The 24997-nt window shown below is 41.8% G+C and overlaps 1 protein-coding gene and 1 long non-coding RNA gene across 2 annotated transcripts in view; one reads left to right on the top strand and one right to left on the bottom strand.

The window, feature by feature from the left end:
* COL24A1 (collagen type XXIV alpha 1 chain) overlaps window positions 1–24997 on the bottom strand; it is a 713151-nt gene that overhangs the window by 137909 nt on the left and 550245 nt on the right. The window contains exons 32-38 of the mRNA XM_069232264.1: window positions 23860–23913; window positions 17649–17702; window positions 15333–15386; window positions 15098–15151; window positions 9060–9113; window positions 3177–3284; window positions 1522–1575 (exon numbers count right to left, since the gene is read on the bottom strand). Of these exons, the coding sequence (XP_069088365.1) occupies window positions 1522–1575; window positions 3177–3284; window positions 9060–9113; window positions 15098–15151; window positions 15333–15386; window positions 17649–17702; window positions 23860–23913 (432 nt within the window). The remainder of the gene's footprint in view (window positions 1–1521; window positions 1576–3176; window positions 3285–9059; window positions 9114–15097; window positions 15152–15332; window positions 15387–17648; window positions 17703–23859; window positions 23914–24997) is intronic.
* LOC138293185 (uncharacterized) overlaps window positions 1–24997 on the top strand; it is a 270652-nt gene that overhangs the window by 25341 nt on the left and 220314 nt on the right. The gene's annotated exons all lie outside the window — the stretch shown is intronic.

Here is a 24997-nt window from a genome sequence, read left to right as displayed (position 1 = left end):
ATAACCACAAACTTTATAATTTAACAAAATGAGTGTGAATTACTATAATGTATAGTCAATAGTTATGAATGTCATAATTTGCATTTGTTTCCGTGACTCCAGCTCTAAATTCTTTCCTGCCGGGTTTATGGTGGTGTCAGCATAGCTCAGGCCCTTGTGGTACACAATTGAAAAACTCAAATAAGATCCATAACCTTCACACTGGGCTTTATACCAGTTTATGATGACCTGTTAAAACACATGGAAACAAACTCCAGGTATGTGAAAGCAATGTATTTGGCAAATATTTTAGACTTTGCTTATCAATAAGCTTTAAAACATGTGTGAGAAACTGTGATATAAGAACATAATTTGTGTAGGGAAAGCACAAGGATAAATGTCTTGTGCTCATGCTGGAAAAGGACGAAGAATAGCACTTTTGACACAAAGTCAGCTCTACTAAAAGCCAAGCCGTTGAGAGGATAAGGAAACAACAATTAGACAAAAGAATATTTAGAAATGAATTGAAGAAGTCTGTTACGAAGAGTGTGACCTTCGGCAAGACAATGCTAGATAGCATGTTGTTTGTGGAGGAGAATAGAGGAAGAGGAGTGGCAAACAATGATGGATAACACCCCAAGGAAGCATGCTTGTGCATCTGTATCCAAGTTAACATTTTAGTGCTTGAATGTTCTTCTGCAGTTACTTATCTTTTTTTAATTTATTTTTAACCAAATTTGGGCCCTAACGTTAAATACAAAAAAGCTCAAGCCCACAGAGGTTTCTAAGATGTACAGTAAGTAGTGGCCCATTCCATGAGAAAAAAAAATATATCCATGGAAATCAAAAGGTAGAGGATAGGAGTTTAAGAGCTATGGGAAGATGGACAACAATCTTTGAACGCCAGGTAAGAGTGGAGGTCAATGTGTGGAAATCAAGCAAATAGAGTAGGTTAAATAGTGATTGGTGATGAACCAAAAACAGTAGGATGTTTGAGGTATAGTTATGCATGCAAAGGAACTGGATGACCTAAAAAGATGTGAGTTTTTTGGTTGATAAGAGGAGATATTTTGAGTGATTTGCAATCCACATTTTCACCTTGAAGAAACATTTTGACGTTGACAAGGTTATGTTCTTTGGGGGTGGGGGACGGGCATAGGAAATGTCCAACTATTAAGACAGAAAAGTAAAGATATCACGGGTGCATTGAGGAGATGGTGTTCAAAAAGGTTTGAACAATGCATGAGGAAAAATGACATTTTCATGTTGTTAGGACAATGAAAAGAATACAAAAGGTACCCTGCCTCGGAAAGTAGACAAAGAGAGGCAGGATTAGTACTGCCAGGGGTAATGAATGTTTATTTCCTGAAAATAACAAGCATCAATGTTTCCTTGATTAAACCAACCATAGATGTTCAAGGGGATGTCTTGCACTTGTTCCATACTGCAACGTCTACTGCCAAGTGCACTCAAATTGCTAGTTAAGTCATTCAAATCTGAGATAGAAGAAAAACCTGAGATAATATTGTAGCTAATAGTTACCTTTTTTCCTGGGCGACCACGCTGACCTGGATTGCCTGGTTTTCCTTCAGGGCCCTTCAGATAAAAACAAAAACAGTGAGAAATAGTCAGGTGGTTGAGTAGGAAGTGCAATGAAGCAACAAAGACTGTGAATTAAGTACAAATGTTTCAGAAATGTACAAGTACAAAGCATATTTTTGTGACCTGCAGAAAGATCTTGCAAGCTTCTGCCTCAAGCAAGTTTACTTTGTAAAAAGAGCTTCAAGCAGGGGTGTAGCTTCGGCAGGGGTGTATGACCGGGCTGTTTGGGGTGTTATACCCACCCAATATATGTATATTCTGACAAATAGTTTGGTAGAGGAGCTTTCAGTTGGGTATGGTGAGTTGTCTGTTGGATTTCACAAGGAATGTTTTACATAATAACCAACATAAATGCACACAGTCTCTCACTCTCTGCTTTGAAAGTCTTAAAAAGTGTTGGGTATTTTGCAAAATATTGTGTTTTTTAAGTTATGTTCGGTTAAAGGTTTTCTAGAGCGCAGCAAATACCCAGATGCGTCTTGGCGCTAAGCTGAAAAACAGAGTAAGTGAAGGAGTATTTTAGGCAGATCTAAATAGCCAGGTCTTTAGTTGCTTGTGAAACTGTGATATATTACAAACATTTTTGATATCCAGAGGCAGTGCGTTCCAAGCTTTGGCAGCCCAAGAAAGAAACTCCGGCCTCCCCACGTGGCCCGCTTGAACTTAGGGACGACAATGAGTTTAGCGTTTATGGAGCTGAGCGATCGTCCTGGTGAGTACAAAGCAAGTCCAGCTGTAAAAACTCCAGGCCCATACCATGGAGGGCCTTAGAGGTACTGCAGAGGGCTTTGAATGTATGAGTATATTGGTGAGCATTTAGATAGAGACTGTTGCAGTAATCCAATCTGGCCAAGTTTAATCTAGTGACCAGCGTCTTACGTAGGTGAGAAGGGATGTAAGGAAAGATTTTATTCAGCAATTTGAGAATTAGAAATACAGAAGAGGCTGTAGCATTGGCTTGGTCCTGATAGCTGAGCTTATCATTGATAATAAAGCCTAATTGGGTGCCTTTTTCACAGGGGTGGGAAGGGAACCCATATCGGAGGTCCAGCAGACCAAGGACCAGACGGACAGATGGGGCCAAATAAAATGACCTCGGTTTTATCTGAATTCAGTTTCAGACTATTACTCCCATCCAATAATCAACTATCTATCACTTAGTACCCCTTCCAATCCGCATTGGTCTCTCATTCCACTGCCCCTTTATCCCCCTAATGGGCCCTGCTTGTGGAATAATGTATTTTGACATCATATGCCAGCGTGACTGTTGGGAAATCTGAAGCTCCCCCTTCCCCCCCTCCATAGTACTTCCTAAGCTGCACCTCGGATTCAAGGTACAACACTTCAAGAGAAGGATTGTGAACCCAATCCGCAACACCAATACAGTAAAAGTAGAGATTCTCAAATTAACTGGACAAGGTAAAAGTTACAAAAGAGTAATTTATTATCACAATAACTAAAATGCATATCACACAGCCAAAAAAGGTTCAACATAATTTTCTTCCCAGCAAGCAATGGCTATGTCATATTTTCTGAGGATGCCCTTTCTCAAAAAGATATTTTTTTTTCATAAATACAAGACCTTGAATACTTACAACTGGACCCATTCTGCCAGATTCACCAATAGGCCCTGCAATTCCTGGAATTCCGGTTTCGCCTTTTTCACCATCCTCCCCAGGAGGGCCTCGGTCTCCCTGCTCCCCCTTAAAGAAAGTCAACAAGATTAAATATAATAGGAGCTCTGAACACAACATTAAAAACAATAATATTCCAGTAGGACACTGGAGTTATCTCACTGTTTTAGATGGAATGGCTGGCATACATCTCCATTGGATGTGCCCAGCAAGCCCTAAGAGAGAGATCCTGGCCAGATACACCCATATATCATTATCTCCCACTTCTCACAATACGAAAACAAACAACACAAGTGGGCAGATTTCTACAGAGCACAACTGTACATGCTCATTGTTGGGGTGGGGTCTTTTAGACAGAAACAACCCACAGTAGAAGACTTTAAGAGGAGTTACATTGTGTATGTATGCAGGGCTGGTTTTCGCATTGCTGTTGCCCGGTGTAACAATCTTTGTTGGTGTCCCCAAGACATCCTTCTTCACTGATTACCTCGCAGCCACCGTTTTTGGTGCCCCTAATCTCTCCTTTGCCTCTATTTCACATGCATTTCTTTTATAGCACTACTCATCTCGATATAGACTGTCAGAGCAATTTATATCACAAACATATTATACAGAGACAACGAGCCAATGTACGTGTATAAATCAGTGCATAGGAAATGTTACTTAAGACAATGAGGCCTACAAGGTGTAAGAATCCCATGCTGGTAGCAGTACTTAATTTGTAAAAAAGTGTCAGGGCTCTTGTCAGGAGGCCACTGCAGCTTTCAGCAACCATTGCCCCAGCCGTCTCTTCCAATGAAAGTACCAACACAACTACTAACTATTACAATCCTACAAGAGTAGAGTGACAATTCAGGTTATTCCAGGCCCCCAAAGCTTAAAGAATTGCTTAGGCAGCAAGTATTAGTCATTTTAATGCATACTGAAATAATAACAAGCTGTTGTTGTGCTCATCCTTAAATTACACAAACAGCGCCATCATGTGACAGACTGTCATAAATGGCTGTGTTGACAATTAAGTGCTGGTGGCAAGCACTGGAAACCTCTGGCACAAATTAAGCACTGATTGGTAGGCATTATGGGCCTGATTACAACTTTGGAGGACGGTGTTAAACCGTCCCAAAAGTGGCGGATATACCACCTACCGTATTACGAGTCCATTATATCCTATGGAACTCGTAATACGGTAGGTGGTATATCCGTCACTTTTGGGACGGTTTAACACCGTCCTCCAAAGTTGTAATCAGGCCCTATATGTTAAAAGTGCTTAGTCCTGGAGAAATGAAGGGGCAGATTAAGTTTTTACGGTGTGCAGTAACCAGAGTTGCTGTGCTGCACTGTGTGGAAAGGAGAAAGCACAAAAGAACCATAGCTAATGAGATATGGTGCGGTTTCTCTTTCCGCTAGTACTGGCCTATCTTAGACTTCTTTGTGTCAATACACACACCCTTGCACCATAGTGTAAGGGTGTTTGCTTGATGTCAAGCTTAGTTTTTTTTCCTGTAAGGTTACCTTTTTTGTACAAAATTCTATGCTTTGACAAAGTTTAACACTTTAACTCTTTGTGTGCTGCTTGGTGCAGCACACATGCAAAGGTGAAAGGCTTGAAGATAATAAATCTTTTCACAACTTTATACCCGTCCATAGGAGTCATTTTTTCTATGCCAATCCCAATCTATCAAAGTTAGTAGATAGGGATTAGCATTAAAATCCATGGGTGAGAGCATGGGATGCTCATTTACCACCCATGGTATCCCTCCTCGTTGTAAAGTTTTGCAAAGTGCTTCTTCATGTTACTTTACGTCTACAGCCCAATGGAATTCAGGATTTGCACTAGAAAGTAAGACTCAAAATAAAAATTTACACCAGGTTTGCATCACATTTGTGATGTAAATCAGGTGCAAAGTGTTCATAAATGCACCCCATGAACATAACACAGTGATTGGGGTTTCATACTAATAAAATTGTATTGCTACTCAAAATAAGTCTCTGAATAACGAATGATTGAGGAGAAAAACAATAAGGCTCTAAACCTATGCCTTTCAATTTGCATGCAGCACACTGATGCCAGTCCATAGCTGAATGTGCTTTATTATAAGGGTTGTTCCTTATGAACTCCAAGTAACAAAAATCTCTCTCTCACAAAAGCAATAACCCACTGAGCTATCAACATACTAATCTGTGATCTGCATGTCATATATTGTGCTTTGCAGGAGAAACATTTACCCTCTATCAGGGCTGGCTTTAGGAAGGTGCGACTGGTGTGGTTGCCCTGGACACTGACCTTAGGGGAGGGGGCGCTGTGCTTAGCAATAACCTATAATTTAAAAGCACTTGAAGCAGAGTTCCACGTGCACTAGCTGTAGGGCAACAATAAAAATGGCAAGATAATTCTTGTGATTAATGTTAATGTTAGAGAGACAGATCTTTTGTCTGGAGTCAGTTTTGACTCGCTATAAAGTAGCGCGGAGGGTTAATATGCCTGCTGCAAAGAACAGATCTTTATTTTATGTGGCTAGGTGAGTGGATTAGTAAATCCAGCCTTCACCAGAGCATTAAAACAAATGAAAGGTATGTGAGAGAGGTGCTATGGAAAGATGAGGACACTATTGTCTGGAGGTAGTGAAGAATCCGAAGTGGAGGTCATGAGAGGGGGGAGGTGCTAAAAAAGGTTGTCGCACAGGGTGCCACCAGTGCTAAAGCCGGCCCTCTATGCTACTATATCACAAGTCAAAACTGAGATGAGACACATTGCTGATCTTTCCTTTATGTGCATTAACAGAGTTATCATGTCCTTGCAATATACACAATACACAAGGATCTCTGCAGGCTGCTCTTATCTCACTTCAGCTTGCCATGCAGAGGGCCCAACCTTGACCTTGGCACCTAGTGCAATGGCACCGGTCGTACCACCATAAAACTGGCACTGTACGTATATAGAAATCATGGAATCAATATTCATTCATGTATAATGAAGTATTGCTTAGCATACAAATAATAAAAACATCAGTCCTTGATACATTAAAAACTAGCTTTATGCCGTAACACTGAATCACAAAGGAAAATTATGTCCATCGAGCACTGGCAATGCGAATCAGGCAGGGGTTAAAAAAAAGAGAGGTGTGCTCTACTAGTGGTACATTGTATAATCTTACTGTGGGGGTTTTTGGACATGACACTCTGAAGGATCCCCAAGGCATCCAAACATCCTCAGGCTGGGTTCTTGGGACTGTCATGGATTATAGCCCAGATCTAAAATAGCTGCCATATTTTGGATTGTCTTAATTTGAGTGGTCTAATAGTTGGAAAGGTTTCTTAACACAAGCAAGTCCAGTCTTTGGAGTGCAGGAGCAATCAATGTTTCTTTTTGATTTGTATCTGAAAGTTAAATTAATGAATAAATTCATTATTCTTTTTTATGGAAAAATTATATATAATGAGACTCAACAGACCATTCAAACATTTTAGGAATAGGCCTGTGATTTATTAACATTTTGGAAGACTATTGTAATTAGGTGAGAAATTAATTTTTGAAGATACATTGGTTAGGGGAATATTCTGTGACTTTACCCGCAATGACTAGAGCTAAAAATAGTATGCTCCAAAGTAAACACCCTGCTTTGTTTTTGTTGCATTACGATTTTGTTGACCTTTACATAGGAAGCTATAAGCTGAACACCATTCTTTATAATGAGGTGTCTGATGTTGCCATGTTAGCACAATGGCAGATAATAATGAGCCAGTTACGATGGTTAGTAATCAAATCAAATTAAAAAATAAATATAAAGCGCGCTACTCACCCGTGAGGGTTTCAAGGCACTTGGGGGAGGGGGAGCAGGAGGGTCACTGTTCGTAGTTAGTAACCCAAATGTTAAAGCAGCATAATAGAGCAGAGCGTCAGATTAGTTATATGTCAGTACAGAAACAAATTATTTTGGAAATTACTATAATATACCTGGTACTGCTTGAAAACAGTGGTCTGAAAATGAAGTAACATTTGTTGTTCACAATACCAAGGAATGTGATGACTGACTAGTTTCTCAAGTCAGGGCGAATAATTTGTGCCTATTTACCAAGGTATTTTTAGTCATAAACGTAAGATTAAGGCCGAAAAACCTCATTTATGGCCCCCAAGGATTCACAAAAGGTGCAGAGGAATCCGCAGTCGTAATTTCCATTCAAGGCATCAGAAGGGGGGATTCTGTTTGAGGATGCCTGCAAACATGTCCGTTTTAGGGCATTCCCAATCCTCAGCCCAAAATGGTGGAAAAGAGGGGAGCAATAACTCCTTTCCAGGCTGCGGGAGGGGCAAGACTGAGCCTCAGGTTTGCTGAGTGTATAGGAGAAGAGCTTTCTAGCACAGGGACAAATATTTTTCAGTGGAGAAAAAAGCCCATGCATTTTCACAGGGAGGCTCCATTGTTCCTGTGTAGAATTCTACACTATACAGATTTATGTGCAGTGATTTCTGCACAGTGGGAACAGGTGCCTGTGGGAATTGTCACATGGTATTCCCAGCAGTACACCTTGAAACCTGAACCTGGCACTGCTTTCTAGGCATAATACTGGGAATGTTGCTGACTACAAGAAATTTTTTATCCTCAAGCAATATTTAAATCTTTTTCCATAGGCTTACACCTTTATTAGTGACTAGGTCCTTTTCACTTGTTCAGGGACCGAGATAGCAAAGGGTCTGCCTGCAGTACAACCCGGTCCGAAGGTAGAACCATTCTGTGATTATGTCTCGAGTTTCTAAAGAGATATGATAACTCAGTAGTGGGCAAATGAACAGTAAGAATAAATTGCACATGGCACCGCTAATGAATATTCATTAGATGGATTGAACAGTGTTCCACACTGCTAGGGACTGCTGTAACTGCAATGACAGAGGCACAAAGTAGATGTCTATTTATGTATTTATTTATGTTTTGTAGGATTCCGTACAAAAGAAATAAATAAGTACATTCAATTGATACTGGGAAAAATATAAAGCCCTAACACACAGCAGTGTGACAGTCCTTTAGAATGGAAGAACCACCCACACTGGAGAGCATGCTTCATCATAGGGTTCCTCCTCACACCACTCGCAGACGTTTGCGGTGTTGGCTACAGCGCTCCATGCAGAAGAAAGAGCACTTCGAGTATTGTCTTGAAATGAGAATCATGCGTGAGCTGTGGGTGAGTGGTGCAGAGTGCAGAGAATGGAGTTTAGGGAACAAAACTACATCTTGAGGAAAATCTCAGAATTTTATTATGTGTCCCCGGGGGATGGAGTAAAACAAAGAGGGAAGTAAAACCGCAACCTAATAATGGGTTTCACCTCCTTAAGTTTTCTCTGGTAATGGTAGAGGATCAATTCTAGTACATATATTACATTTCGACCATATACTTAAAACATATATTGCTCCCATCGTTTCAAAAAGCATATCAAAAATCCCATTTTCTAATATTAACCATTTGGGTTAACCATGACGCAACCTTCTGACAGCTGATGTGCGTCATTATCTGCATTTACGGTCAGCACTGCAACCCCAGCCCTTATAGCGAGAGTGGTCACAAAGCCACAGGCAAGTACATTGTTAAGTGTAAGGTAAGGGAAAAGTCCGACGCCCTGGTGCACGGTTGCTTCTGGAGATACAACGGAAGTGGTTCATCGTCAATTATTGCGTGTTTCCACAAAGGCATGAAAAAGGCTGTTGATGATTTAGCAACAATTTGGGGAATAGCTAAAAGCATTTTGCAAATGCTGAAGGCAGTTTACACCTGTACAATTGGGTGTTTCGGCTGTTTTGCAAAGGCACGAAACAACTGCACATTAAGAAAATGCTATACTGAAAAACGTACCTTGGGTCCATCCTTCCCCTGAACACCATCTTCTCCTGGTGGTCCTGGCATCCCCTATTTTAATAGATAATAACAAAAAAAAAACGTTTTCAATTTACAGGCACGTTTCACAAGACAGGGCATATTTCCATGACCACACGCATAACCCCATGAAATACTCTGACCTAAAATCTATACCAAGATCTCTATATTAAACATCCATGTTCCTCTCAGCACACGGTTTTCCTTTGAAACGATCCACACACCATGCACCCCATAAACTGAAACGTATGGCAGCTACATACTGCCCTGATTGGTAATATAAACAAGTACGTTTCAGAATGGAATTTAGGGAAAGCAAAGAGTTTTGCAAATAAATCATTATATGAAGGTTATGCTAATGTTTATTGAGCCAACTCAAAAATCATACAAAGGTGTCATAGTATAGAAGTATTTAGAATCACAAAACTGCATTCTTTAGACACAGTCTATCAGTGCATAATTTTTAAATTGTAAATGTACATTTTTAAAAGCCCCAACCATTCAACAGGTTAAGAGACCTCTGTACGATGATTGGCATCTCTGACGTAGGTGCCCAAATGAACTCTGCATAAATCTGCTAGTCCACTGTGAAGACGGCACACACAAGACGTAGTACGCATTTCTTTCAGGTGTACCTGGAAATAATCTGTGTAAATGTTTTGAGTGCTGGCATGAACGCACCTGTATGTTCATTTCGGTTCCTTGAAGTTATATCTTTTACTGTATATTAAGTACAAATGCAAATTTACAACTTGATTTCTTTTTGGGTGGATTAGATTTAGAAGGAATTATGACATTTCCAATGTTCAATTAAACAGTCTATTGCTGGGTTCTCCAACCAATGGGCTGGTAAACCGCTACAATATTCAGCGACCATTTAGTTTTTTTCTTATGGAGAATTTCTATTGTTTCATTGCAGTTAAAATCTACTTTTCGTAAGTATGAGCTGTTTGTGCCACGGGGATCAGAATTTGTAAAACGTAGTTACAGCCAGAAAGCCTACCATACTGATGTCTCACTCATATTTATTTTATACCCGTTATATGAATGTGGATTTGGAACTTTGTATAACAGTGCTTCAGGCAACACCATAATGTCATGTAATATGAGATTTACAGAGCAGACTATCACAGAAGAGTTCTCTGAAGATGCCAGCCTGGAAGTGGAATATTGCCTGACATTCAAACAGTAGGGACTTGAGATGTCAACGGGAGGTGGAGGAGGGGGAAGAAGGCACCACACGCAGGTTTCGAGGACTCACGACCAATGACTATCTGAAGCAGAGATGTTCAAAAGCTGAAAGAAAAGAAGGCTTGGGATTGGCTAATCATCTACAGCTAGAGAATGTATAGGGAGTTTATCTTTAACAGAGGTAAGTAGTGGTTGACTCAAGTAAGGTCAAAATGTTCCAGCCTCTATGTGTTAACAGTGAAGGGATCAGCTGACCAAAGTAATATGGTAATATGTGGCAAACCCTAAGTGTTTGAACTGCTTCCCAGTTGACATTTGCATGTCATCTATAGCACTGCTACGTGGACCAGCTGATTTAACAGTATATATGAATCCCCTATTAGCCCTTGTTTTAGAGTGGGTGAATTCATCTTGTTGCCAGTTTATTTGTTAATGCATTAAACACAATTACATGTTCCTCAATTCAAAATCAGCAGTTCATAAGCAAATGCCGGACATGTGCTATATAAAATCCATGTAATGTAACCTACCACTGGCATCAGAGATTTTAATGAGGCCTTAAATTGATGATTCGTGATCTTGACTTGCAGTTAGGTTTCATGCCATCTTGTCCTACCCCAGACACATGCAGGTGATTAGTGAACACAGGCATTATCAAAGCTAGGCCTTGGATGCCATTGTTTCTAAAAATGTCAGTGCAACAGCATTGAAAATTGGCTTTTAATTTTGAGCAACCATCAGCCAGTGTACTTTGACCACCCTATAGCTTTACTGCATAAGAAGAAGTATTCTCCCCCTTGCTTCTGTGACAACCTGGGCTACCAATATTCAACTGTTGAAACTCAAACCTACAGCTGTAGGATGGCTGCTAAGTCACCCTGAAGCAGTTAAGTTATCCAAGAGCTGCAAAACCACATTAGAGCCTCGGAAAGGCTGGGCTACTCTTGTTCTGACACCCTCAACTCTCTTGCCCCTAGAAACAAAATGTTTTGTCCGCGGTGAGTTTGAAAAATAGTTCCCTTCTGATGTCAAAATACTGAAAGAAATGTTCACGAATGAAACCACAAAAATAAATACATTTCTACTAACCTTTCAAACAACGAGGCGCATCTTAGAATTTACAGTCACGCATTTGTGTTTCAGAAATGGCTTTTCTAACATGACATGATCAACTAAGCTAAACACTCAACGAAAGGATGCTTTCTCTTTTTGGTCCCTCTCCATTGCACGAGGTTCGTTTTGCTTTTTAAGATCTCTATAACATGTTGGAGGACTTGTTTAAAAATAAGACAATCCGCAGCAACATTCAGGCAATTTATAAACCTGTGATGGGAAATGTATTCTCCAGTACTTCCCATGCTTCCATTACATCTCTTTGTATGGAAGAAATGCTGTAACCTGTACTTGGTTAGAATCTGTCTTTAACATTTGATTGGCCCCTAAAAAACAACTCTCTGCTATATCAGTGCAAAGGCTGATGCTAAACATAACCCAACACCTGGATGGTTGCTCCCCAGATTTCATTATCTTGATCTCTTCCAAAGGGTGGTCCTATTTGTTGTAAGAAATATGATTATTTCACTGCCACTAACAATATGTGGCATCTGGTCTTCAGTGCCTAGTATATACGTGCCAATCACAGGTTTACTCATAAGACCTTTCAGTAAAGTGTTCACCAGCCAGTAGATCAGATGTTCTGAGATCATTTTCACCTCCTTTATTCTCAACTTTTAGCTTTGTGCTTGGGTCACTCATCAGAAAAAGCTCTCATTAAGGAGATGATAAAATTTTTGAAGCTTTTGATGAAGGCCAGATAAGTGTTTTGATTTTATTGGACATCTCTGTGACCTACGGAATAGACCACAACATCTTTCTTAATCACCTTTCTGCAGTGGCTAGCTAAAACTTGCATATCTTTCCTAAAGAGCAGAATAGAAAAGGTTCTCTTTTGTGCATTTACGTTACTTTGTTAGCATGACTAATGTCAGCCTATTCATATAATAATATAGAGATCTCACACACTGTGTTGACTATTATTACTTTCCAAATATTCGTTTTGTAGGCCCTAAGCCTTAGACCCATACACTTTTTTAAGGATTAGTGGTCATGTTCACATACAAGTATGTAACATGCACATTTTGTTGGGAAAAACCCTCCCACTTACGGCAGTACAAACCGTTGTTGCCCTTATGAAGTCATTTCATTGGAAGTACTAATACTACTCAGATCACAAAGTATCACATCAATATCAATGGATTTCAGCTACGTTTCTGTAACAGCTTTGCCAGTTGTGTCAGAGTAATTACATTTGAGGGCCTGCAGCTGGGTTACTGGGAAGAAGGCTGTTAATTCTGGCATTGTAATAAAGAGAATTTTATCAATCAGCATTCATCCTCCCACCCTCTACCATGTTTGGCCACATTCCTATGACTAATCATACTGCAGAAATATTCTCCTCTTAGACTATACTTTAGTCTTGGAAGCACAAATTAATCATTTAGAAATGATAGCACCTCTTCCATCTCTGAAGTGCTTTAGCCTTCCCTTTCCTGGCAACAAGAGAGGTGTATTTTGGTAGAGAGAAACAGACAAACTAACTTTTCTACTAAAAATTTACAAATACCTGGACACCACAATAAAGGCAGAAGTGTGATTGAAACACATCGCATGAAAACAATCAGAAAAGGAATGAAGGTAAGGCAGAAGGGAATGACGAAATATCTTGAGGAAGAGGGAGGTGTGGAGACAGAGCAACAAACTGCACTGACATCTTCTTTTTGATCCAAACAGAAAGAAGAACCAAATGCTCTTGCTTTACACCAACATTATAAATACAAATGTTGATGTTTCACATTAATTTTTTCCATGGAAATATGTTTTCCAGGAACTATGGCTGATGGAATCTGCTCAGAACTGTTGAAAGAAAAAAAATGAGTGCTGTTTGAATAAAACAATGGGGAATCATTGTGTCACACGGATAGAGAGCAGTAACTTCAGTGTGTGCGCACTCCTTTCAGGAATGTTGTCCACTCTCCAAGTCTGCAAGAATACATCCAATCTTCTCCTTCTGAGAGGATCAAATGGTAATATCTGTTGGTGGATGGAGTCATTGCCTGAAGGCAGAGTGGCTCTGAAGGCCAAGACCACTGCCTTAAGTGTGATTTGCTTCTGATTTGGGGTGCGGTTGCAATCATACAGAAAGCACTGCTAAAGGCTAACTGGGGCAGGGGTATTTTCAAGGCTTAGACTAAAGCTTGTAAAATCTGTTTTCCTCTTACTTTATTGGTCTGAGCATGCGTGACTGAATTTCATGGTTTATTTTTTTAAATATTTCCCACCAATCAACTATTGATGAGGTCATGGCAGCAAACATTTTCCATTTTTAGGTGTGATAGAGCCAAGATTGTGAACATATAGGTTCATTTTGTCAGAAGGTTGGTCAATGAATACTGAATGGTCTAGACCTTTGAACATGCTGCAAACAGTGGTATTTACTAGCTTGGAGTATGTTCCTCAAGAGACTTGCTCGAATGCTGGTGAGCGTTGGCGATCTGCCTAGCCCTTTAAATTCTGTAGTCTGCAACTTTTTGAGGAAAAAAGCAGTTTTGAGAAGCGAAGCAGGTCATGACAGGGATAATGATTGTGGCCAGAGAAGCTTAGCATTTTCTGGTTTAGTACATTTTGCTCTAGGTGACAAGTACAGTGTACTGGTTTACAATGACCACAAATTTAACTACCATGCCATATGCTTTATAGTGTGTGGACAGGTGATGATGAAGATAGTTTTGGAGAAAAAAAACTGCTGGTAGGTGAGCCCATTGATATTGAGGTGCAAAGGTCCTTTGAATGCAAGAAGCATTTTAACTTTTATGATCAGTAAAGTAGTCTGTGCTATTTGTTTTGGTTTGGAGGACCACCAGTGACTACTGGATATGTAGATATATTGGTAAAATCAATGCATCTGTGGTCTTGTTCAACATAATCTGTTTCAAGAAGGAGCCATGATATGGATAAGTAGGAGACCTGCGTCTCTGTTCATTAGTCATTTGGAGTTATCCCCACTGTCAGATAAATGCAATTTGGTAGGTAAAATGTGTTGCCTTTCTGGCAGCCTTCTTTTAAAGGCTGGGTCATTTAAACAAGGGCCATAAAATTTCACCACTAAGTACAGCTCTGAAGTAGAGCTCACAGTTGATAGAATATATAGATCAGAGGTACACTTTTTATTATCAAATTAATCTTTGTCCTACAAGATTTTCTCAAGTCACCTGAGCCTCATACAGGCCTATCAGTACTCCTATATAGCACCTGCCTTGGAGTTTGGAGAGTAAACTAAGTCGTTTGGGGAACTACGTTTTTGTTGAAGTGTCATCTAGGTAAGTGACATCTCTATTAATGAAGTAGCTTTCAAGGAACTTCAAGGAACAGTTAGAGACATCAAGGGCAAAGTAGTCAAAGGGCAGGTTTCTGAGTTAATTAAAAATAGCTCTTTATTTTTTCCCATCCAGCTAAAAGTCCATTCCTCAAAACATTTACTTCTTAGAATTCTGTAGGTACTTTAACAGATTCCAACCATACCTATTATTTACAGTGCTTAAAAGAAGTGGCAAAAATGCAGGTATACCTAGTTTTTATCATTATGTATTTTATCTCATATGTCAAACACACAAAAGGGATGTGTTTGATATTATCTCATAAATTCACATTTAGCCACAATTAAACTAACAAACTCTCTACTTTTTAAGTGGAAACCTTTAACAAGCATTGAACTTTGGGAAATTTAATACATTTACCATGCAACATATTCATTGTTCTATAAAACTCACCCTTAAACCTGGTTCTCCTTGCTCCCCTGCATTCCCATCAGGTCCAAGATCTCCCTAAATACAAGAACATTTAAATTAATTCTGGGGAAGAAAAACAATTAATACCAGCAATTTAGATTATGAAAATCCTTACCTCACATCACTATTGATGTATTTATCATCATTACAGAGTTAATCAATTGTATTTATAACTTTGTTTTTTAGTTGGAATACATTTTTTAAGTCTAAAACATACCTTTGCACCAGGTTCACCCTGTGGACCAACCTCTCCTTCTGTGCCTGGAGCTCCCTACATGAAAATAGGAATGTTGTTGCACGTGATAAAACAACTAGACAATTTAAAAATATTGCTACATTAGCAAAAAATAGACTTTTCACATTGCAGAAAACATTGTGCATTACGCTTTTTGTATTTGTAATTTTTGTGCAATGTTTTTTAGACAGCAAAGTTATTATTGCAAACAATGAAATTGCTTTTGTCTCCTAACCATTGTTTCTGAATCCCTACAATGTGAAGGAGGGCTACTTATTGTCATGTAAAAAGCTCACCGCTAGTGAATTCTGAGGAGGGACACTTCCATACCAGCGCGCAGGCCTCATTACGAGACTAGCAGTCCATGGACCGCCAGACTTGCGTTGGTGCTTGGACCGCCGCTGACAGGGGATGTCCGACTGCCATAATATGACAACGACAGAGCCGCCACGGTCTGACCGCCGGCACCGCCAGGTTGCTGCCAGCTTGGTGGTGCCGGTGGTCTCAATCCACCAGGGCAGTGCTTCAAGCAGCGCTGCCCTCCGGATTATAACCTGTTTCTTCACCAGCCTTTGCATGGCGGTCCCAACACCATACAAAGGCTGGCGAAAAGTGGGTGCAGGGGACCCCATGGAGGTCCCTGCAGTGGCCATGCACTTGGCATGGGCAGTGCAGAGGCCCCCATGTACAGCCCGTCTCGCTTTTCACTGCCAGAATTACGGGCAGTGAAAGCGCGACGGGTGCTGTTGCACCCAATGCACTGCAACATTACCACCGGCTCTATTGCAAACTGGGGTCAATGTTGTGATGTGTTTCCCGCTGGGCCAGTGGGCAGAAACGCTCTTTTCACCCGCTGGCCCAGCAGGAAACTCGTAATAGGGATCGCGGAGGGACTGATGCACATGCGGTCATCCTGATGTGGGACTTTAGCAGGCAGCCTCATCCGCCCGCCAAAGTCATAATGAGGGCCACAGTCTCCAATGAGATGAAAGGGTCATCCAAAGTCGCAAAGCATGACTGTGAATAACTCTACAAATTTGTTTCATTACAGGGACCTAAGCAAAGCATGTAGCTACATGTTTTTTAAAAAAATAGGAGAAAGTAGCAGCATCAGCTCTTTGTGGCAGCAGAAAAATGTTCCTCCTGCGATAACGGGTTTTTCATTGAATGCAGGATGGACTGATCCGTCTTCAATTCTTCCTATATTCTTGAGACATTGGTGGTGAATACAGTTTTTTCAATCCCAAACAACTCCGCAAGAAAGGTGTGCTCAGATTGTAACCAGTCTAAAACTTTGCACAGTGTCTTGAAGCTATTTATTCTTCATATTTAGCAAGGGAGCCCCACAAAATGTGTATAATGTGTTCAGGTTTCTTACATAGGTAACAGACTGAATAGTGTATTGTAATTCATTACAAACACCACACAAAACACAATTGCATACTGTGCCACAAAGTCTGAACTGAAGAAGGCTACTCGTGCCCATGGGAGAATATCAGGTCAATATCAAAGTTAAAACACAGGCTTGTTTCACTTATAAAGAAATACTGAGTTCCCCCATGACAACTGATAAATGTTTTATCATTACAGAACAAGCTTTCGTTGCATCACCTCTACATCGTTTGCAGATAATCAGAAGTCATTCTCTGTTTGCCTTTCCATGGCTGCAAACTGCACCGGGATTAGCAATGCCCATGCAGGACATGCATACAAGCTTTGTCACTCATCATGTCATGAAGTGGATGTTGTTATAAAGTGATGCTGATAACGTGGGTTCAGCATTTATCCCTCTAAAATTAGCCCATAGCAGCAGTGAGTCTAGCTTTACAATATCCATCTTTGCAGTCAGGTAAGAGAAGACAAAACCAAAGGCTACATCCAACTCCTTGACCATACATAGGTTTAGCGCTTTCCTATGTAGAAAAGTGAGAAATCAAGCAAAGATTCCAAGATGCAATTTCTAATAAAAGTTCCTCCCTGGGTGTTCTTCAGTCCTGTAGGACGATCACACTGGAGACCCGAAAGCCATCTGGGCTGATCTAAGAGGTGATGAAAGTGCCTAGCTTTTGCGTTTACTTGGTCCCCCTTCTTATCACAATCTTTGCTTTGAAGTACAATTGTAGGTGGAGTTAAAATCTGACTAAAGTTGGTTCATGCCAATTTCCCTTTTAAAAGCATATTTGGACGATAACGCTTTTCACTAGAATTAATGATCTTAGTGATGGCAAACACAGTCCCAATCCAATAAGAATATAATGTTAATGATATATGTAATGTTCTTCAATAACAGAAACTTACCTCGGGGCCCATTTCCCCAGAAGGACCAGGATCACCTTGTTGTCCTCTTGGTCCCTAGCATAAACACATTCATATTAGCCCACTGCTCACTTTCCTGTCATATTAAATACTACATTTATGGTTCCATTATTTGGTCAAAGACATCAACGCAGCTAAATCTGAAATTTAGCAAGTTATGCATGCGCACTATAATACAAACCAGACGCCTCATGCAGTTAAAAGAATACAGAGATATATGCTATTTTAAAAAAACATAAACCTTGAAAGTGATGTTGAATGAACATCTGCAGCATAAAATATCTATCATAGAGCAAGGTTTCTCAGACAACAGACCAGGACGAATTCAAGTAGCCACTGGTAATAAAGAGCTATGCGCTGAGAAAGTTCTTAAAAATAGAATAATTCATGGAAGCCCATATATGAAGGGTTAACGGATTCCAAATGTTTATTGTAAAAAAGAAACAGTTCTTCTCCCAATCCATAGCTGCTTCACAGAGGGAGCACATACTAGATACAGTGGCAAGAAATGATATCTGGAAAACCTTTATTTGAGAAACAGATGAGCAGGCAACTAGAGACCTCTTTGGCAAATGCACACATTTGTGAATATAATATCCTTGTAGACAAACAGCCAACCTGCCAATGGATATAAACAAAGTTCTTGTAAAGCTTTTTAAGGATTTGGAAGCAAGGTGTCAATAGGTTAGAAACTTGAGGCTAAAAATGCAACTGATCTCCATAGACAATACCTCAATTTCTCACTCGATGAACAGGAGTAGGTGCATAGAAATGGGACACACAATTCAGATTGTGGTGAAGCAGACACTTCCAAAATTAAAATCTTACATTTATCATGATTCAGTTTGAAATTAATAACCTTCATTCAGTTCTCAGTTGTACCCATGCGATCTCAATTGAGTAGCAACATGCTTTTCTTCGTTCGTAAGAATTAACTGTATATTGCTCATCTATCAAAAAATATATAGCCATGTTCTCCAATGAGTTTGGCTAGAGGAGCCATGTAGACATAGAAAGAATACTGCCTCTTTCTCCATGACCAAAACATCAACATAAATACAGGAGCTACATATACATAAGAGAAGGCTGAGCTCTGAGGGTGTGTGGCTTGCAAGCTAGCGAGACTCCGCACACCCCCTCTGGCTCCTGTATCTCACCGGAGTCTGGAGCCACCCCGAGCATCAGTTGAAGCAGGCCCAGCCCTCGGAAGGCAGGAGGCAGCCTTAGGGGAGCACTGTGAGCTGTAATCTGCCCTGCAGCCTTGAACAGCAAATCGACTCCCAATCGTGCAGTGGCCCGAAAGATGGCAGCTGGTCGGCCCAGGCACCTGTGGCTGCCCTTCTTTATTGCCGAGTTACAGTGTCACACTGTAAGACGACCCCAGGGGCCTGCAGTGCCTAATTGAGCTGCAGTTAACCTGGCCACAGAGAGCATTCCTTAGACGAAGGAACCTGCTGCGGAGGAGGCATGATACTGCTGCCAAGGACCTGCGAGCCATCCTCTGCAGGGTGGCCCTGTGCAGCGCCTCTCCGTCTACTTGACCTTTGCTTGCAGGGGGAGCCTGCACGATGGTGGGAATCTGCTGATGGTGAAGCCCAAGGAATGCCTAGGCACAACACCAGCTTCGATCCTGCAGATGACTTTAGAGGAGCGACAATGGGGTCCTCCTTACCAGAGCACGAAAAGTAAATTTGCACTCCCTCCCTCCTCCTTTTTTTTGCCTGGAGACCACTGTACAGGGAGCTGCAGAGTTTCAGGTAGCCGTGGTGAATCAGACGCGAAGCCCTGACTGACATAGAAGGAGCCAATGCCATACATGATACCCAATGACCACCTTTGGGTGAGGGGTGGCCAACAGGTCAGCAGTAATGATTAGTTCTGGAGACCGACGGGGGCAATGCCGCCTGCTCCCCTTTGCACCCCTGACTGACTCTTCCCTGGTAACCACTGACATGCTGAATAAGGTGCGATGCTGCTAACCTGGGATAAGTGGGCATCATAGGTCACACCAAACCAGCGACAAACACCACGGGGTGGGGCAGTCTCCTGGAAGCCTCTGGCAAGCTACAGTGTAAGGATGCACATCTCCCACCTGGTCTCCCCAGCTAAATTGTACATGATACTAAATGCTGTGAATGCTTTGTCCGAGGTCCTGGAGAGCAAGATAGACAGAGTGGCTGCAGACCTTGGGATACTCTGGGATGACCATCACATATTGGTGGACAAGATGAAATGCAACATGGACGCCCTTGAGGAAGTGCGGCCCACTATCTGTAGGCTACAAGACAAGATAACCAATCTGCTCTGCCAAGTAGGAATAGGCCTACTAGACCAATGAGTCGAGGATGCAGAGGGACAAAGCCACCGAAAGAATGTTGGGTTAGTTGGCTAACCTAAAAAAGTGAAAGTGGAGAGGATAGACATGGTGACCTTTCTTGAGTCGTGGTTAGCCAAAGATGTTGCCCTCCATAGCCTCTCATCATTTTTTGCCCTGGAGCGGGTAGACAGAGTCCCTGGGAAACCGTCTCCAAAGGGGACCCACTGCACTATGTGGACATTTCCCTGTTAAATTACAGGGACATGATCATACAAAAGGCCCCAAGAGACCTGATTATTCCACATTGACAGTGCTTGAGTAGTCATCTTCCCATGGTGATCAGTAGCGGTGGGCCCTCCTTTCTTGCTGTTAAAAAGGAATTGAGAGATGTTGGCCTACGTTATATGCTCTTATTCCCAGTACATCTAAAGGTCATAGTGGATGGGCAGGCTACCTTCCCTTGAGGTCCCGTCTGCTGCATTAGACTGGCTGGAGGCCTGTAATGGCGGCCTTGATAAAAGGCAGAGTCCCAAAACTGCCAGGCTCAGACACTGCCACCAAGGACACTGAGAGGGCACCAGCACCGCATGGGTGTCGATATGGGGGCAGATGAAGAGAGTTAGAGAGGTGGCACTGAATACTGCATCCTTTCTGTGGATGTTGATGGGGAGCTTCCCACCCTTACCCCCCCCACCGAGCAACACCAATCTGCCTCTTCCTCAGAAAGCCTAGACTCAGGTGCACTCCCTGAAGACCTCATGCCTGAACCTCGAATAACTCCCAGGTCACCTACTGATCTTTGATGCTGGACATTTTACACTCCCCCCTCGCCTTCTTCTCTCACCTCCTTGGCCGGGTGGGAGCTGAGGTCTTTGTTGTGTGACACTATGCCTGAAAGTCGATGGCTACCTGCTGGCTAGAGGCCTGCCCATACACCTAGCCTTCTCTTACCAGGGCAGACTTGTTCCACCAACCTTGATTGTCTACCATTCTGTTACAGCAGAGTCAGAGGGGGAGAGACCTCTGCAGTAGCTGTTGCAGTAGCCACCTCTCATAAGAAAAATACTCATACAACACAACAGTATTGAGAGTTTAGTTTCTATAGAAATTTGTTGTTCCTTGTTTTAGCCAGAGAATCGCTGATGGTGTGAGGATGTTGGGAACTGTTAATGTTCTTCTGCCGAGTGTTTGAGTTTCTGTGCCTGGTTATGAACTCTCTGGTATGGGTGAGGGGGTTAGGGGAGAGTGAGGAAGGAGAGATGTAGAGGAGTGGGACAGATCTGTCATCCATGCCAGGATGGAAAGGATGATGTAAATGTCCTTCCTTGGTTGTGATGTTCATGGTATGGGATCTGTAGACAAACTACACAAAATCCTGTCTTCCCTAAAGCATAGAGGGGAGGAGCGAGAGGGACAGGTACCCCCATTCTCAGAGCCAGGAATCTGAGAGGCCATTAAAGGCATGGTGTGAGGTAGGACACCCAGGACAGATGGCCTTTCAGTCAATTCCTACCAGACTTATTCCCCACACCTTGTCCCTAGGCTGGCTGAAATGTATGCTATAGTGATAGAATAAGAATACCTTCAAGACACGACCAGAGAGGCGCTGATAATTTCCATCCTTAAGCTACTGAGTGGCCCCACAGATGCAATGGCATATTGCCCACTTTCTAAGTGGAACCTTGCATATAAAATTCTTAGCAAAATTCTGGAGGTGTACTGAGGGGCCTCAAGGTCTGAGATGCCTTTTGGCAATCATCGCAGCTCCCCGTCATGGCCTGTATACCGCTGGCCAAAATGGTGATCCTAGCTAGAGTCCTTTACTACTTCTTGACCCTCTCAACTTGGACACATGGATCATGGTTTAGCTTCCTTAGTGCCTTGCTCAGGGACCTGGTTTGGAATGAGCCGCAAGCCCAATGTCACTGCACAACCTTCAGAGACCTAGGTCCGCGGACAACCTCGGTGTCCCTGATTATGAACTGTACTATCTCACTGTGCAGTTGCAGTGGATCGCCCGCTAGCTGGCAGGGCTAAACTTGGCAGTGGTGGGGAAGATTGGAGCCCTTGGGCAGGGAGTTGGCTCTTCTCCTAAGAGTTAAACTCAACCTCCTTCGCTAACCGCAGTTTCTCTGTACTGCCCTTCTTTGTTGGGGGTAGGGAGTTGCTGCTGGGTGGGGACAGCCATTCTGTACACCCCTGCAACAATATTGGTGGGCCTGCCGACCCTCAAAGGGGGCTACTTCACCGCCTGTCATATGATATCTTGGACGGGGTTGGCGTGGAAATATTGGTAGACTGCTACTCAGAGGGCTCCTTCTGCACACTAGAAAAGCTGATGTCCAAAGACAATTTACTCAATTCCTAACCTATGGGGCACTGACTGGAACTATACAACATCTCCTGCGAACTTTAGAGCCAGAACCCCAGTCCATGACCTCCTGCAGACCTTACTCACCTTTGGGGAGAGCAGGCATCTGATCTCCTGGTCATACAAAACTGCACTGGCCATGAGGGCAAATGACCTGCCAGATTTGAAGGCCAAGTGGGAAGATTGTATTGGTAGGTCCTTCAGTGGAAAAGAGTGGGACCAGACCCTGGAGTGCACCTACACCTTTATGTGCTACACATGGTTTAAGTACATCCGTTTGAACTAGTTTAGCCGCACATACCCACGCTGCATAGACTGAATGTCATTTTATATACCACTGATCTGAGCTGCCCCAGATTTGCCCAGACAATGCAGGCTTACGCCGCATGGTGTGGAGCTGCCCAATAGTAAATCACTTATGATTCCAAGTCACAGAACACCTGGAACGTACGCTAGGTCACCCCCAGCTCCACACAGTAGAAATATGTCTTCTTGGGCTATATGCCCAGAAACCTGAGGAAAAAAGTTGGTAACAGGTTTCTAGACCTGGCACTGGGGATAGCCTGTAGCGACATATCCCACCACTGTAAATTGCTTCATGCCCTTTCCCCTTAATAGTCAGTGGATAATACTAGAGAACAAATGGGGTAGGTGCTGAGAAATACAGGGGGGTATGTAGAAGCCCTATTGCATACTCATGGATAAAGGTGATCACTAGTTCTCTAGGATACGACTCCTAACCGCTGAAAGTGCAAACACAAGTTGAGCCTACCCTATGCTTGTTTTGTGTTACCCATGGAGAGCAGAAATCCACCCTGATTCACACTGCTGGAGACTTAGCTATGGGCAGTGCCGGGCTGGAAGACCTTGAGAGGATACCTGCCTTGTTCTCTCCATCCCACATAACAAATGACCTCTTTCACCTTTCCCCACCGAAGTTGGGATTACTTAAATAGTTGTTGACAAATGGTACAACATCTACAACTGGGGAGAAATTCCTCTGTTGGTTATGAGTTATGATATTAATTTCATCTGGTTTTTTTTCTGGTAGGGCTTCTACCTGTATAAGATGTGGTCATAGGTAAATGTCAGCAGAGCGTAACAAGCGCTGTATGATTAAGTAGAAGACAAATGTCAAGACTAGAACATGATGCGATTTGTTATTGTGTACGTATAATGTCTGAGTATACTGGCTACGCTTTGGAAGCTATAGTGTGTACATGTCCACCTATGTTTATGTCTGACACCGATGAATAATTGTTTTTAAAAAAAGAAGCCTGAGCGCATTGATGAGCCCTGATGGACTATACACACTTGTAACAAGTGAAAGGGGGTCAGAGTGACATCTTGTTCTTGGTCATAAGAAAATGACTCAAAACACAGGACACAGCCATCCACACCACATCTGCTCTATACTTTCATCCTTGACGTCCCGAGCTTTAGCAGACTTTTTCCAGCATCATACACTGCATCTCAACATAATAGTTGTTCTGTTTGAAACTTACTGGTTCTCCCATTGGACCTTTATCTCCACTACTTCCAGGAACACCTGGCAAACCCTAGAATACATGTAAAATAAAAAAAGTGAAACATTTAAAAGGGATCATTTTTTTCAACACTTAATTGTGCATTTACTTGGCATGTTACAACGCATAGTTCAATTAGTTACCAGCACATTTGTAAAACACCTTTGTTGCAATGCTCTTCCAAAAGGGCGGATTCCAGAGTTTGTTTTCAAAGAAGCTTAATACTGACATAGTACAAAAGGGGACAATTTATGTGCAACTATTACAACTGCATTTTAATTTATCATAGCATGGGGTAAAGTTGTAGACGTTTCATTACATTTGACGTTAGTGAAGGTTAAGAGATCATTCTCTCTACTCAAATCCATTTTCAGTTGATCATAAGATCATGTCTTTGTCAGTCTTTTACCTGGTTTGCTGCTTGCTCTTCCTCTCCATTTGCTTTCACTCTCCAGTTTGTTTGCCTCATTTGTCAGTTTGTGAAAGGTGGCATTTCTACCTCTACACAATATGTTCTTCCCATTCAACTGTCCCCATTCTCAGTGTGCTCAATCTCATCTCACAAGCTTCCTGTGACTTGACATTCCTTTTCTGCCTTGCCAACTTAATAAATTGTGAGACATGTGGGTCAGGAGATCCGATGCCAATCAAAAGTTGCTGGGCCCTAATTCCCATCAATTTATATTTACCTCATCAAATCCTCTTTCAGTACAGAGCAAAGGCTACCCTAAATGATGCAACTGTATTTGTTTTATTATGAATCGGATACTAAGTAGAGTCTCTTCTAGAATTGCAGTGAACAATAAAACATAATTAAAATAAACCCTTTGCTAAAGCTCATGACTCCAAATGTATCCCAATATAAAAAACAAGCAAATAGATATGGGGAATTAGCAAGCGATACTTCACGAAGTGCCAAATATTTTAAATAAACTGATCTTTAGATCCTTCCTTCACAGAAACTACTCATAAGTGGTCCAGACAAATAGGGAGTAAGGAAAATCTCAGATTTGTCTGACATATGCGGATAGTTGTCTTTGACCCTGTCCAGCGTTTTTTTTGTTTAGGTTCACACTATAGAAACACCTCATGCATACACACATAGAAAAAGCGTCAT

Source organism: Pleurodeles waltl, chromosome 4_2 (assembly GCF_031143425.1).
Source record: "Pleurodeles waltl isolate 20211129_DDA chromosome 4_2, aPleWal1.hap1.20221129, whole genome shotgun sequence".
Taxonomy (NCBI): domain Eukaryota; kingdom Metazoa; phylum Chordata; class Amphibia; order Caudata; family Salamandridae; genus Pleurodeles; species Pleurodeles waltl.
Note: the sequence above shows the minus strand (reverse complement) of the source record. Positions and strands in the feature narration are given on the sequence as shown.